Raw genomic sequence first — 17,119 nt, 5'->3', positions numbered from 1 at the left:
TCTGCATTTTCTGCAGAAGCCTACCATGGTGAACCTTATCAAACGCCTTACTAAAATCCATATATACCACATCAACTGCCTCACCCCTATCCACCTCTTTGGTCACTTTCTCAAAGAACTCAATAAGGTTAGTAAGGCACGACCTACCTGCTACAAAACCATGCTGACTGTCTCTAATCAATTCATTACTCTCCAGATAACTATAAATCCTATCCCTAATAATTCTTTCTAAAACCTTGCCCACAACAGAAGTAAGACTCACTGGTCTATAATTCCCGCGGAAGTCTCTGTTCCCCTTCTTAAACAACGGGACAACATTCGCTGTCCTCCAATCTTCCGGTACTATACCAGAGACCAACGATGACCTGAAGATCAGAGCCAGAGGCTCTGCAATCACCTCTCTGGCCTCCCAGAGAATCCTAGGGTAAATCCCATCCGGACCAGGGGACTTATCTATTTTCAAGCCCTCTAGAATATCCAGCACATCCCCGGTATCAACTGCAATACTTTCTATTTTACACCCCTGCACCCCAGTGTCCTCCGCAGCTACATTCATGTCCCCCTGCGTGAACACCGAAGAGAAATATTGGTTCAATGCCTCTCCAATCTCTTCCGGTACCACACACAATTTCCCTCTACTGTCTATAACTGGCCCTAATCTTGCCCTAACCAACCTTCCGTTCTTGACATATCTATAGAACGCCTTAGGATTCTCCTTAATCCTATCAGCCAAAGTCTTCTCATGTCCTCTTTTAGCCCTTCTTAACTCACTCTTCAACTCCCTCCTAGCCAATCTAAAGTTTTCTAGTGCACTACCTGAGCCCTCAAGCCTCATCCGAACATAAGCCTCCTTTTTCTTCCTAACCAACGAATCAACTTTTTTAGTACACCACGGTTCCCTGGGCCTACCAAATCCTCCTTGCCTGACAGGGACATACCTATCACAGACCCGCAGTAGCTGCTCCTTGAAAAAATTCCACATTTCAGACGTTCCCAGTCCCTATTTGCCACAACAATCTCGTGTCCCCTTTTCGCCCTCCTGATTTCTCTCTTAATTTTATTCCTACACCCAGTAGGAGTAGACAATTCCACTGTCCCAGATCAATCCAAGGCTAAGGAACAGATAAGGTAGATGCAGCTAAGATGTTTCCCTTGGTTGGGGAGTCTAGAACCAGAGGCACAATTTCAAAACAAGGGCAATGCTACTGAGGACTGAGATGTGGAGATATTTCTTTCCAGAGAGTTGTGAATCTTTGGAACTCTCCACCCAGAACGCTGAGGAAGTTCAATCATTGAGTATATTTGAAGCAGAGTTTTCTGATTATCAATAACCCAATGGGTTATGGGGGTCAAAGGCATCGAAGTGTCTAATCAGCCATCAGCACATCAAAGGGTGGAACAACTCACTGGACTGAAAGGCCTGCTCCAGTTCCGATATTCTGAGAGAAACTTACTGACGTTCATCTAAAACTTTTAAATACTGACCTTACGAGAGCCTCCTTCAGTCGGGCATTCTGTTCCTCCAGCTGTTTGACATGGTAACTTGAGGCAGCTCCATCAGTCCCTGGAAACACCAAATTACTCATCAATAACTGTGTGACAAAGCTCCCCCAACCCTAGCAAATTCCATACAGAAACCCTTAATACTGACTCTCCAACAGTGCAACACTCCCTTATAGTCACAGAGTCACATGTCTGATACAGCATAGAAAAGGCCCTTCGATCCATCAATTCTATACTGACAATAACTACCACTGAAGTCACACTAATCCCAACTTCCAGCACATAGAACATTACAGCGCAGAACAGGCCCTTCGGCCCACGATGTTGCGCCGACCAATTAAAAAGCAATGACCCTCTAACCTATACCAATCCCTTTCCATCCATAAACCTATCCACGGATCTCTTAAACACCCCCAAACTAGGCGCATTTACAACTGCAGCAGGCAGGGCATTCCAATCCCTCACCACCGTCTGGGTAAAGAACCTACCCCTGACATCCGTCCTATAACTACCACCCCTTAATTTAAAGCCATGCCCCCTCGTGCTAGCTTTCTCCATCCGAGGAAAAAGGCTATCGCTATCCACCCTATCTAAACCTCTAATCATCTTATATGTTTCAATAAGGTCCCTCTTAGCCGCCTTCTTTCTAACAAAAACAACCTCAAATCCCTCAGTCTCTCCTCATAGGACCTTCCCTCCATACCAGGCAACATCCTGGTAAACCTCCTCTGCACCCTCTCCAATGCCTCCACATCCTTCCTATAATGTGGGGACCAGAACTGCACACAATAATCCAAGTGCGGCCGCACCAGAGTTTTGTACAGTTGCAACATGACGCTGCGACTCCTAAATTCAATCCCCCTACCAATAAACGCCAAGACACCGTATGCCTTCCTAACAACCTTATCGACTTGATTCCCAACTTTCAGGGATCTATGTACACATATACACCTAGATCCTTCTGTTCATCAACACTATTCAGAGTCCTACCGTTAGCCCTATACTCTACACATCTGTTATTCCTGCCAAAGTGAATTACCTCACACTTTTCCACATTAAACTCCATCCGCCACCTCTCAGCCCAGCTCTGCAACTAGTCCAAGTCTCTCTGTAAACTATGACACCCTTCCTCACTATCTACCACTCCTCCGACTTTGGTGTCATCAGCAAATTTACTGATCCACCCAACTATACCCTCATCCAGATCATTAATAAAAATTACAAACAGCAGTGGCCCCAAAACAGATCCCTGAGGCACACCACTTGTAACCGAACTCCATGACGAATACTTTCCATCAACCACCACCCTCTGTCTCCTATCTGCTAGCCAATTCCTGATCCAATTAACTAAATCACCCTCAATCCCATACATCTGCATTTTCTGCAGAAGCCTTCCATGGTGAACCTTATCAAACGCCTTACTAAAGTCCATATATACCACGTCAACTGCTTTACCCCCATCCACCTCTTTGGTCACTTTCTCAAAAAACTCAATAAGGTTAGTAAGGCACGACCTACCCTTCACAAAACCGTGCTGACTATCTCCAATTAATTCATTACTCTCTAAATAACTATAAATCCTATCCCTAATAATTTTTTCTAAAACTTTGCCCAGCACTTCTCCCATATTGTTGAACGCTATGATGTTTCGAGTGCACATCCAAATACTTTTTGAAGGTTCTAATGTTTCCTTCCCAGGCAGTGCATTCCAGATCCCCAACACCTTCTTGGTGAAAAAGTATTTTCTCAAATCCCCAGCCCCTTACCCGAAAGCTATGCCTCTCGTGATTGGCTCATCAACCAAGGGGAATAAAGGGCTTCTTGTGGAAGTAAAAACAAGGCAGCAGATTAAATGGCTGTAAATTGGGAGAGGGGAGTGTGCAGAGGGACCTGGGTGTCCTTGTGCACCAGTCACTGAACATAGAACATTACAGCGCAGAACAGGCCCTTCAGCCCACGATGTTGCGCCGACCAATTAAAAAGCAATGACCCTCTAGCCTAAACCAATCCCTTTCCATCCATAAACCTATCCACGGATTTCTTGAACACCCCCAAACTAGGCGCATTTACAACTGCAACAGGTGACAGCAGACATGTGTCTATGCAGATAAATGTTGCGAATGTATCTGCCTCAACCACCTCGCTTGGCAGTGCATTCCAGGCCCCCATCACCCTCTGCTCACTGCTACACAGCCTTTCTCTCCTTTTGAATTTGTGCCCCTTCTGACTGTCATTTCTACCCTGGGAAAAAGCTTCCAAATGTTAATCTTATCTGTACTTGTTTCAGTGTGAGAAGTGTAACAAATAAGGCAGATGAACTTAGAGCTGGGATTAGTACTAGGAACTATGATGTTGTTGCCATTATAGAGACTTGGTTAAGGGAAGGACAGGATTGGCAGCTTAACATTTCAGGCGGGATAGAGGGGGATGGAAAAGGGATGGGGGAGTTGCATACTGGTTAAGGAGAACATCACAGCTGTACTCCGAGAGGACACCTCAGAGGGCTCATACAGTGAGCCAATATGGAATAGGAAAGGTGCAGTCACAATGATGGGGGTTTATTATAGGCTACCCAACAGCTAGCAGGGGATAGAGGAACAGATATGTAGGCAGATTTTAGAAAGGTGTAAAAGTAACAGGGTTGTTGTGGTGGGAGATTTTAACTTCCCCTGTATTTCCTGGGACTCACTTAGTGCTAGGGGCATGGATGGGGCAGAGTTTGGAAGGAGCATCCAGGAAGGCTTCTTGAAACAGTATGTAGATAGTCCAACTAGGAAAGGAGCCAATCGGACCTGGTATTGGGGAATGAGCCTGGCCAGGTGGTCAATGTTTCAGTAGGGGAGCAGTTCAGGAACAGCAATCACAATTCAGTAAGCTTTAAGGTACTGATGGATAAAGATAAGTGTTGTCCTCAAGTGAAGGTGCTGAATTGGGGGAAGGCTAATTACAACAATATCAGACAGGAACTGAAGAATGGAGATGGGGGGCAGATGTTTGAGGGCAAATCAACATCTGGCCTGTGGGAGGCTTTCAAGTGTAAGTTGATAGGGATTCAGGACTGGCACATTCCTGTCAGGATGAAGGATAAGTATGCCGAGTTTGGGGAACATTGGATAACGAGAGATATTGTGAGCCTACTCAAAGAGAAAAAGGAAGCATTTGTCAAAGCTAGGAGGCTGGGAACACAGGAAGCAAGTGTGAAATACAAAGAAAGTAGAAAGAAACTTAAACAAGGAGTAAGGAGGGTGAAAAGGGGCCATGGAAAAGCATTGGCAGCAGGATTAAGGAAAATCCCAAGGCTTTTTATACAAATATAAAGAGTAAGAGGGCAGCCAGGGTGGGGATTGGCCCACTCAAGGGCAAGGGAGGGAATCTATGGGTGGAGCCAGAGGAAATGGGTGAGGTATTAAATGAGTATTTTGTGTCAGTATTCACCAAAGAGAAGGATTTGGTGGATGATGGGTCTGGGAAAGGGTGTGTAGATAGTTTGAGTCATGTTGAGATCAAAAAGGAGGTGGTATTGGGGTTCTTGAGAAACATTAAGGTTGACAAGTCTCCAGGGCCTGATGGGATATACCCCAGAATACTGAGAGAGGAAATTGCTGGGGCCTTGAGAGAAATCTCTGTATCCTCACTGGCTACAGGGGAGGTACCACAGTGAGAAATATCACAACACCAGGTTAAAATCCAATAGGTTTACTTGGTAGCAAAAGCCATTAGCTTTCTAAGTGCTGCTTCTTCATCAGGTAGTGGGTTTCAGTTCAAAAAAAGGAGTATATAAAGACACAAACTCTGCATTACAAAATAACCTGATGTTGTGAGCCTTCTTACTGTGATCATCCCAGTCCAATGCCGGCAACTCCACTACAGGGGAGGTCCCAGAAGATTGGAGAATAGACAATGTTATTCCTTTGTTTAAGAAGGGTAGCAAGAATAATCCAGGTAATTACAGCCTTACATCAGTGATAGGGAAATTATTGGAGAGGATTCTTAGCGACAGGATTTATACCCACTTGGAAATAAGTGGACGTATTAGTGAGAGGCAACATGGTTTTGAGAAGGGAGGTCGTGTCTCACAAACTTGATCGGCTTTTTCAAGGAAGTGATGAAGATGAGGGGGCATAGCTTTAAATTAAGGGGTGGTAGTTATAGGACGGATGTCAGAGGTAGGTTCTTTACTCAGAGGGTGGTGAGGGATTGGAATGCCCTGCCTGCTGCAGTTGTAAATGCGCCTAGTTTGGGGGCGTTTAAGAGATCCGTGGATAGGTTTATGGATGGAAAGGGTTTCGTTTACGTTAGAGGGTCATTGTTTTTGAACTGGTCGGCGCAACATCGTGGGTGGAAGGGCCTGTTCTGCGCTGTAATGTTCTATGATTGATGAGGGTAGGGCAGTGGATGTTGTCGACATGGATTTCAGTAAGGCCTTTGACAAGGTCCCTCATGACAGACTGTGCAGAAGGTGAAATCGATCGGGATCAGAGGTGAGCTGGCAAGGTGGATACAAAACTGGCTCGGTCACAGAGACAGAGGGTAGCAGTGGAAGGGTGTGTTTCTGAATGGAGGGCTGTGACAAATGGTGTTCCTCAGGGATCAGTGCTGGGATTGTGGAGTTGGACACTTTAGGAACTTTCAAGTTGGATTGGATAGGTACATGGAGCACATCAGAATGATAGGGAGTGGGATAGCTTGATCTTGATTTCGGACAAAGCTCGGGTGTTTCTAATGTGTCGGTGTGGACACAATGAGTTGAAGGGCTTCTTCTGCGCTTATATACGGTCTCCAAGGCTCAATAAACCTGAGGGGTTCCACGTGGGACCGTGCTTAATTACCGGGGTTCCACGCGGGACCGTGCTTAATTACCGGGGTTCCACGCGGGACCGTGCTTAATTACTGGGGTTCCACGCAGGACCGTGCTTAATTACCGGGGTTCCACGCAGGACCGTGCTTAATTACTGGGGTTCCACGCGGGACCGTGCTTAATTACCGGGGTTCCACGCAGGACCGTGCTTAATTACTGGGGTTCCACGCAGGACCGTGCTTAATTACCGGGGTTCCACGCAGGACCGTGCTTAATTACTGGGGTTCCACGCAGGACCGTGCTTAATTACTGGGGTTCCACGCGGGACCGTGCTTAATTACTGGGGTTCCACGTGGGACCGTGCTTAATTACCGGGGTTCCACACAGGACCGTGCTTAATTACCGGGGTTCCACGCGGGACCGTGCTTAATTACTGGGGTTCCACGCGGGACCGTGCTTAATTACTGGGGTTCCACGCGGGACCGTGCTTAATTACTGGGGTTCCACGCAGGACCGTGCTTAATTACCGGGGTTCCACGCAGGACCGTGCTTAATTACCGGGGTTCCACGCAGGACCGTGCTTAATTACCGGGGTTCCACGCAGGACCGTGCTTAATTACCGGGGTTCCACGCGGGACTGTGCTTAATTACCGGGGTTCCACGCGGGACCGTGCTTAATTACCGGGGTTCCACGCGGGACCGCGCTTAATTACCGGGGTTCCACGCGGGACCGTGCTTAATTACTGGGGTTCCACGCAGGACCGTGCTTAATTACCGGGGTTCCACGCGGGACCGTGCTTAATTACCGGGGTTCCACGCGGGACCGTGCTTAATTACTGGGGTTCCACGCGGGACCGTGCTTAATTACTGGGGTTCCACGCGGGACCGTGCTTAATTACTGGGGTTCCACGCGGGACCGTGCTTAATTACCGGGGTTCCACGCAGGACCGTGCTTAATTACCGGGGTTCCACGCAGGACCGTGCTTAATTACCGGGGTTCCACGCGGGACCGCGCTTAATTACCGGGGTTCCACGCGGGACCGTGCTTAATTACCGGGGTTCCACGCGGGACCGCGCTTAATTACCGGGGTTCCACGCGGGACCGTGCTTAATTACCGGGGTTCCATGTGGGAGGATAGCAAATGTTGTCCCCTTGTTCGAGAAGGGGAGTAGAGACCATCCTGGGAATTATAGACCAGTGAGCCTTACTTCTGTTGTGGGTAAAGTTTTGGAAAGGATTATAAGGGATAGGATTTATAATCATCTAGAGGGAAATAAATTGATTAGGGATAGTCAACACGGTTTTGTGAAGGGTAGGTCGTGCCTCACAAACCTTATCGAGTTTTTTGAAAAACATAGAACATAGAACATAGAACATTACAGCGCGGAACAGGCCCTTCGGCCCACAATGTTGCGCCGAGCAGTCTTATTTTTAAAAAAAAACATTGACCCACTAATCTAAACCAATCCCTTTTCGTCCATAAACCTATCCACAGATCTCTTAAACGCCCCCAAACTAGGCGCATTTACAACTGCAGCAGGCAGGGCATTCCAGTCCTTCACCACCCTCTGGGTAAAGAACCTGCCCCTGACATCCGTCCTATAACTACCCCCCCTTAATTTAAAGCCATGCCCCCTCGTGCTAGCTTTCTCCATCCGAGGAAAAAGGCTATCACTATCCACCCTATCTAAACCTCTAATCATCTTATATGTTTCTATAAGATCCCCTCTTAGCCGCCTTCTTTCCAGTGAAAACAACCCCAAATCCCTCAGCCTCTCCTCATAGGATCTCCCCTCCATACCAGGCAACATCCTGGTAAACCTCCTCTGCACCCTCTCCAAAGCCTCCACATCCTTCCTGTAATGTGGGGACCAGAACTGCACACAGTACTCCAAGTGCGGCCGCACCAGAGTTGTGTACAGTTGCAACATGACGCTGCGACTCCTAAATTCAATCCCCCTACCAATAAACGCCAAGACGCCGTACGCCTTCTTAACAACCTTATCTACTTGATTCCCAACTTTCAGGGATCTATGTACACATACACCTAGATCCCTCTGCTCCTCCACTCTATTCAAAGTCCTCCCGTTAGCCCTATACTCAACACATCTGTTATTCCTACCGAAATGGATTACCTCACACTTCTCCGCATTAAACTCCATCCGCCACCTCGCGGCCCAGCTCTGCAACCTGTCCAAGTCACCCTGCAAACTTCGACACCCTTCCTCACAATCTACCACACCTCCGACTTTGGTGTCATCAGCAAACTTACTAATCCACCCAACTATACCCTCATCCAGATCATTAATAAAAATTACAAACAGCAGTGGCCCCAAAACAGACCCCTGAGGCACACCACTCGTAACCGAACTCCATGATGAATAATTACCATCAACCACCACCCTCTGTCTCCTATCTGCTAACCAATTCCTGATCCAAGTACCTAAATTACCACCAATCCCATACATCTGCATTTTCTGCAGAAGCCTACCATGGTGAACCTTATCAAACGCCTTACTAAAATCCATATATACCACGTCTACTGCCTTACCCCCATCCACCTCTTTGGTCACCTTCTCAAAGAACTCAATAAGGTTAGTAAGGCACGACCTTCCCGCTACAAAAAAAGGTGACCAAAGAGGTGGATAAGGGTAAGGCAGTTGACGTGGTGTATATGGATTTTAGCAAAGCGTTTGATAAGGTTCCCCATGGTAGGCTATTGCAGAAAATGCAGATGTATGGGATTGAGGGTGATTTAGCAGTTTGGATCAGGAATTGGCGAGCTGATAGAAGACAAAGGGTGGTGGTTGATGGGAAATATTCAACCTAGAGTTCAGTTACAAGTGGTGTACCTCAAGGATCTGTTTTGGGGCCACTGCTGTTTGTCATTTTTATAAATGACCTAGATGAGGGTGTAGAAGGGTGGATTAGTAAATTTGCTGATGACACCAAAGTTGGAGGAGTTGTAGACAGTGAGGACGGATGTTACAGTTTGCAGAGGGACATAGATAAGCTGCAGAGCTGGGCTGAGAGGTGGCAGATGGAGTTTAATACGGAAAAGTGTGAGGTGATTCACTTTGGTAAGAGTAACAGGATTACAGAATATAGGGCTAATGGAAGGACTCTTAGTAGTGTTGACAAGCAGAGAGATCACGGGGTACATGTGCATAGCTCCCTGAAAGTTGGCACCCAGGTTGATAAGGTTGTTAAGAAGGCGTACGGTGTGTTAGCTTTTATTGGTAGAGGGATTGAATTTCAGAGCCGTGAGGTCATGTTACAACTGTACAAAACTCTGGTGCGGCCGCACTTGGAGTATTGCGTACAGTTCTGGTCGCCACATTATAAGAAAGATGTGGAGGCATTGGAAAGGGTGCAGAGGAGGTTTACCAGGATGTTGCCTGGTATGGTGGGAAGGTCGTATGAGGAAAGGCTGAGGGACTTGAGGTTATTTTCATTGGAGAGAAGAAGGTTACGAGGTGACCTGATTGAGGCATACAAGATGATCAAAGGATTGGATAGGGTGGACAGTGAGAGCCTTTTACCTCGGATGGTGATGGCTAACACAAGGGGACATAGCTTTAAATTGAGGGGTGGTAATTATAGGATGGATGTCAGAGGTAGGTTCTTTACTCAGAGGGTAGTAAGGGCGTGGAATGCCCTGCCTGCAGCAGTTGTGGACTCGCCAACTTTCAGGGCGTTCAAATGGTCAGTGGATAGGCATATGGATAACATTGGAATAGTTTAGGTTAGAGGGTCATTAGATTGGTTCCACTGGTCGGCGCAACATCGAGGGCCTAAGGGCCTGTACTGAACTGTAATGTTCTATGTTTTGACACTACAGATGTGTGCTGTGACACAGAATACTTCCCGTCCTCACTGCTGACCACAATACCATCTGCAAACTTGCTGAGCATCCGCTGATCAGAGCTCCATAGATCAGTACAGCACAGGGACAGGCCCTTTGGCCCACAATGCTGTGCCAAACATGACGTCAATCTCTCTTTATTTGTGTGTGTAGTAAGGAATGAGTTAATGAACTTTGTAATACATGAGAAAATGAGAAGAAATATCCAGTAATCTATATGCAGCCTGTTTTCATATAAATTACATTTCAGATAAATGTAACTTTGTTTTCGTGTGCCCAAACAGGGAGACAGCAGCTGCTCTTACGATTATACACAAGTTTATGATAAGCCTGCTTAGAAATGTAGTTGACCCAGCTTGTAGTTATGTTGTGTCTTTAATTTTGTGGACTTTTGTCTAATATAGAAAAGCCTGCATGTCCTAAATATATTGTATATATATATTCATTATATACTGCTTATGTGTCATGTACTACCATATTTTACATATACATATTTTATACAACTTGAGCACAGATTGTTATACCGACCCGTTAAGTTTAATTTGTCAGCCTGTATGTTCGCTAAGGGCTAATCACACACGTCAATTGCGGCCTTGAGATAACCATGAAGAAATGCCGAGGCAACCATGTTACCATGATGGAGGACAACCCACAGCCTGGGAACCTGCTGAGACTGAGATGTGTACGTGACTGGGGGGGGGGGGGGGGGGGGGGGGGGGGGGGGTTAAATATGTGCTCTTAACTTGTGTCCGGAGAGATGCCTGGGAACCGCTGTTAGAACATAGAACATAGAACACTACAGCACAAACAGGCCCTTCGGCCCACGAGTTGCGCCGATCACATCATCACCTGCCAACCTACAGACCTATCTATAACCCCCAATCCCATTAAACCCCATATACTCATCCAGAAGTCTTTTAAAAGACCCCAGCGAGTTCGCCTCCACCACCACTGATGGCAGCCGATTCCATTCACTCACCACCCTCTGAGTGAAAAACTTACCCCTAACATCACTTCTGTACTTTCCCCCTCGCACCTTAAATCTGTGTCCTCTCGTAGTGACCATTTCAACCCGGGGAAATAGCCTCTGAGAATCCACCCTATCTATTCCTCTCAACATTTTATAAACCTCTATCAGGTCGCCTCTCAACCTTCGTCTCTCCAGGGAGAAGAGTCCCAGCTCCCTCAACCTATCTTCATAATGCATGCCTCCCAGTTCAGGCAACATCCTTGTAAATCTCCTCTGTACCCTTTCAATAGCTTCTACGTCTTTCCTATAGTGAGGCGACCAGAACTGCGCACAGTACTCCAAATGAGGCCTGACAAGGGTCTTATAAAGTTGCAGCATTACCTCCCGACTCCTAAACTCAATCCCTCGATTAATGAAGGCCAGTACACCATACGCCTTCTTGACCACATCCTCCACCTGCGAGGCCGATTTAAGAGTCCTGTGGGCCCAGACCCCAAGATCCTTCTGCTCTTCAACACTACTAAGACTCCTGCCCTTGATAGTGTACTCGTTCATCCCATTGGTTCCGCCAAAATGGACGACTACTGCGTTTGATAAGGTTCACCATGGTAGGCTTCTGCAGAAAATGCAGATGTATGGGATTGGGGGTAATCTAGGTACTTGGATCAGGAATTGGCTGGCAGATAGGAGACAGAGGGTGGTGGTTGATGGTGAATATTCGTCATGGAGTTCAGTTACGAGTGGTGTGCCTCAGGGGTCTGTTTTGGGGCCACTGCTGTTTGTAATTTTTATTAGTGATCTGGATCAGGGTATAGTTGGGTGGATTAGTAAGTTTGCTGAAGACACCAAAGTCAGTGGTGTGGTAGATTGTGAGGAAGGGTGTCATAGTTTGCAGGGTGACTTAGACAGGTTGCAGAGCTGGGCCAAGAGGTGGCGGATGGAGTTTAATGCAGAGAGGTGTAAGGTAATTCATTTCGGTAGGAGTAACAGATGTGTTGAGTATAGGGCTAACGGGAGGACTTTGAATAGTGTGGATGAACAGAGGGATCTAGGTGTATGTGTACATAGATCCCTGAAAGTTGGGAATCAAGTAGATAAGGTTGTTAAGAAGGCATACGGTGTCTTGGCGTTTATTGGTAGGGGGATTGAATTTAGGAGTCGCAGCGTCATGTTGCAACTGTACACAACTCTGGTGCGGCCACACTTGGAGTATTGTGTGCAGTTCTGGTCCCCGCATTACAGGAAGGATGTGGAGGCTTTGGAGAGGGTGCAGAGGAGGTTTACCAGGATGTTGCCTGGTATGGAGGGGAGGTCCTATGAGGAGAGATTGAGGGATTTGGGGTTGTTTTCGCTAGAAAGAAGGCGGCTAAGAGGGGATCTTATTGAAACATATAAGATGATTAGAGGTTTAGATAGGGTGGACAGTGATAGCCTTTTTCCTCGGATGGAGAAAGCTAGCACGAGGGGGCATGGCTTTAAATTAAGGGGGGGTAGTTATAGGACGGATGTCAGGGGTAGGTTCTTTACCCAGAGGGTGGTGAGGGATTGGAATGCCCTGCCTGCTGCGGTTGTAAATGCACCTAGTTTGGGGGCGTTTAAGAGATCTGTGGATAGGTTTATGGACGAAAAGGGATTGGTTTAGATTAGTGGGTCAGTGTTTTTTTTAAAAAAAACTGGTCGGCGCAACATCGTGGGCCGAAGGGCCTGTTCTGCGCTGTAATGTTCTATGTTCTATGTACGCATTTATCCGCGTTGAAGTCCATCTGCCACTTCTCCGCCCAGTCCTGCATCCTATTTATGTCCTGCTGCAACTTTTGACATCCCTCCAGACCATCCACAACACCATCGACCTTCGTGTCATCAACGAACTTACTTACCCATCCCTCCACTTCCTCATCCAGGTCATTTATGAAAATGACAAACAGCAAGGGTCCTAGAACAGATCCCTGGGGCACTCCACTGGTGACTGACCTCCATGCCGAAAAAGACCCATCCACAACCACTCTCTGCCTTCTGCAGGCAAGCCAGTTCTGGATCCACAAGGCCAAAGCCCCTTGGATCCCATGCCCTCTCACCTTCTCAAGAAGTCTTGCATGGGGGACCTTATCAAACGCCTTGCTGAAGTCCATGTACACCACGTCCACGGCACTTCCTTCGTCAATGTGTTCAGTCACATTATCGAAGAACTCAACTAGGCTCGTAAAGCACGACCTGCCCTTGACAAATCCATGCTGACTATTCCTGATCATGTCCAACCTCTCCAAATGCTCGTAAATCTTGTCCCTCAGAAGCCTCTCCATCAGCTTACCAACCACTGAGGTCAGACTCACCGGTCGGTAATTTCCCGGGCTATCTCTGTTCCCTTTCTTGAAAATAGGAACTACATCCGCAATCCTCCAATCTTCCGGAACCTCTCCCGTCTCCATTGACGACGCAAAGATCATCACCAGGGGCTCTGCAATCACTTCCCTCACCTCCCACAGTATCCTGGGGTACATCCCATCTGGTCCCGGCGACTTATCTATCTTGATAGAATTCAGAAGTTCTAATACATCCTCCTCCTTAATATCCACAAACTCAATCTTTTCCATCTGATGCAAATCCGTAGCAAAATCTCCCAGATCAGTTTCCACTGTGAATACGGAGGCAAAGTACTCATTAAGCACCTCTGCCATTTCTTCTGGTTCCACACAGACCTTTCCCTCTTCACCTTTTATAGGTCCTATCCCTTCTCTTCTCATCCTTTTACCTTTCACATATTTATAGAAGGCCTTGGGATTCTCCTTAATCTTACCCGCCAAGGTCTTCTCATGACCCCTTCTGGCTCTCCTAATTTCCCTTTTAAGCTCCTTTCTACAGTCCTTATACTCCTCAAGATCCCTAACATCTCCTAGTTCCCTGAACCTTTTATACACCTTCCTTTTCCTCCTGACTAGGTTCACCACAGCCTTCGTGCACCACAGTTCCCGTGACCTACCAAAACCTCCTTGTCTCATCAGAACGTCGTCATGCAGAGCTCCAGACAAACATTCCTTGAATATCCGCCACCTTCCTTCGGTACTTTTCCCTAAGAACGCCTCCTTCCAGTTTATTTGTCCAAGTAACTTCCTGACTTCTTCGTATTTCCCCTTACTCCAGACAAACACCTTCCTAGCCTGCCTGATCCTATCTCGTTCCAATGCAATTGTGAAGGAGATAGAATTATGGTCACCATTCCCAAGATGCTCTCCTACCGAGAGATCCATCACCTGCCCTGGTTCATTCGCCAGTACCAGGTCAAGTACAGCCTCTCCCCTCGTAGGCTTGTCCACATACTGTGTCAGGAAACCTTCCTGAACACACCTAACAAACTCCTCCCCATCCAAACCCCTTACCCTAGGGATATTCCAGTCGATGTTTGGGAAATTGAAGTCTCCCATCACGACAACTCTGTTATTAATACATCTCTCCAGAATCTGTTTCCCTATCTGCACCTCAACTTCCCTGTCACTATTGGGCGGCCTATAGAATACACCCAGCAAAGTTTTCGACCCTTTACTGTTCCTAACTTCCATCCACAGAGACTCTGTAGATAGTCCCTCCACGGCATCCTCTTTCTCTGCAGCCATGACACTGTCCCTGATCAACAGTGCCACTCCACCACCTCTTCTGCCCCCCTCCCTGTCCTTCCTGAAGCATCTGAATCCTGGCACCTGAAGTACCCAGTCCTGTCCCTGAGACATCCAAGTCTCCGTAATGGCCACCACATCACATTCCCAAGCAGCAATCCACGCCCTAAGCTCATCTACCTTATTCACTACACTCCTGGCGTTAAAATATATACACTTCAGCCCCTCAGTCTGGGCATTTCCCTTCTCCACCCCCTGTCTAACCTCCCTCCCATACTGCCTGCAGTCCTCCCCTACCTGGGAGCTAACCTCCTCCGTCCCAGTTTCCCCATCACAATTCCCTCCCCCCATCCTTTCTAGTTTAAAGTCCCCCCGGTAGCCTTAGCCAGTCTTCCCGCCAAGATATTAGTCCCCCTGGGATTGAAGTGCCACCCGTCTTTACTGTACAGGTCACACCTGCCCCTAAAGAGGTCCCAATGATCTAGGAACCGAAATCCCTGCCCTCTGCACCAGTCCCTCAGCCACACATTCACCCTCCACCTCATTCCATTTCTTCCCTCATTCTCCTGTGGCACAGGCAGCAATCCTGAGATTACTACCTTCGCATTCCTCTTCCTCAGCTGCCTACCCAGTTCCCTATAGTCCCTTTTCACGACTGCCTCCCTCTTAGGTGCCAGGTGTATCTCCCAAAAGCTTTTGAATAAACTGCTGTACTTTGACTCACAATTAGTCTGAGAGGTATCTTTATCTACAACAATGTGCTTATCTAAAAGCACCTTAAATGTCCCTATCATATCTGCCTCGTTTGGCAGTGCATTCCAGATACCTATCACTGTGTAAAAAACCTGCCCCTTCCATCTCCTTTGATCTTTCCCCCTCACACCATGCCCACTAGTATTAGGCATTTCAACTCCAGGAAAAATCTCCAGACTGTCTCTGCCTCAATCTTATAGACTTCTATCTCCCCTCAGCTTCTGCCTCTCCAGAGAAAGCAAGCCTAGTTTATTCAGCCTCTCCTTATAGCTCATTGCCTCTATTCCAGACAGCATCCTGGTAAATTTCTTCTACATCCTCTCCAAAGCCTCCACATCCTTCCTGTAACATGACCAGGATTGAACTCAATACTCCAAGTGCAGCCTGACCAAAGTTTTATAAAGCTGCAACACGACATCCTGACTCCTGTACTCCACCAGTGATGCTGCACTCCCTCAGAATCACTCTGGGGATTGAGGGGACAATCAGTGATTAACCCAGGGACGTGACCTTACCACCCTTTCACACTGACCCAAAATGCCACTGTACCAATTTTTACCTTTCTCTTCAATCTCATGTTTCAGGATCTCGAGGTCCATTGTCAGCTCATCCACTTTCTCCTTCAAACTGTCCACTTCCTGCTGGAGAGATTCCGCTCGTTCCTCTGCCATCTCTTTGTCAAGAGTCGCCATCTCAATGGCGTCAGCTGTATCAGCCATCTCCTCCATGTAATGGTCCCTGGCTTCCAGAGCATCCTTCGCTTCCTGAAGAGGCGGGGGGAAGATAGCAAATCACGGTCCCATCAGCCAAACACGGTCACACCAGCCAGCTGGAACCCCGGTAATTAAACACAGTCCAACATGGAACCCTGGTATTTAAACACAGTCCCACCAGGAAACCCAGTAATTAAACACAGTCCAGCATGGAACCCCGGTAATTAAACACAGTCCCACCAGGAAACCCAGTAATTAAACACAGTCCAGCATGGAACCCCAGTAATTAAACACAGTCCCACCAGGAAACCCAGTAATTAAACACAGTCCAGCATGGAACCCCAGTAATTAAACACAGTCCCACCAGGAAACCCAGTAATTAAACACAGTCCCACCAGGAAACCCAGTAATTAAACACAGTCCCACCTGGAACCCCGGTAATTAAACACAGTCCCACCTGGAACCCCGGTAATTAAACACAATCCCACCAGGAAACCCGGTAATTAAACACAGTCCCACCAGGAAACCTGGTAATTAAACACAGTCCCACCAGGAAACCCGGTAATTAAACACAGTCCCACCTGGAACCCCGGTAATTAAACACAATCCCACCTGGAACCCCGGTAATTAAACACAGTCCCACCTGGAACCCCAGTAATTAAACACAATCCCACCAGGAAACCCGGTAATTAAACACAGTCCAGCATGGAACCCCAGTAATTAAACACAGTCCCACCAGGAAACCCAGTAATTACACACAGTCCCACCAGGAAACCCAGTAATTAAACACAGTCCAGCATGGAACCCCGGTAATTAAACACAGTCCAGCATGGAACCCCGGTAATTAAACACAGTCCAGCATGGAACCCCGGTAATTAAACACAGTCCCACCAGGAAACCCGGTAATT

The 17,119-nt window shown here is 47.3% G+C and overlaps 1 protein-coding gene across 1 annotated transcript in view; it reads right to left on the bottom strand.

The window, feature by feature from the left end:
• The window catches only part of LOC145340039 (dynactin subunit 1-like), a gene marked incomplete at its 5' end in the record, with an annotated part of 67,430 nt that overhangs the window by 17,940 nt on the left and 32,371 nt on the right, over positions 1-17,119 (bottom strand). Inside the window, 2 exons of the mRNA XM_080184459.1 lie at positions 1,486-1,564; positions 16,058-16,262. Of these exons, the coding sequence (XP_080040585.1) occupies positions 1,486-1,564; positions 16,058-16,262 (284 nt within the window). The remainder of the gene's footprint in view (positions 1-1,485; positions 1,565-16,057; positions 16,263-17,119) is intronic.

This window comes from Carcharhinus amblyrhynchos, unplaced genomic scaffold (assembly GCF_965287045.1).
Source record: "Carcharhinus amblyrhynchos unplaced genomic scaffold, sCarAmb.v2.hapA scaffold_735, whole genome shotgun sequence".
Lineage (NCBI taxonomy): Eukaryota > Metazoa > Chordata > Chondrichthyes > Carcharhiniformes > Carcharhinidae > Carcharhinus > Carcharhinus amblyrhynchos.
The sequence above is the reverse complement of the archived record's forward strand: the minus strand, read 5'-3'. Positions and strand labels throughout refer to the sequence as shown.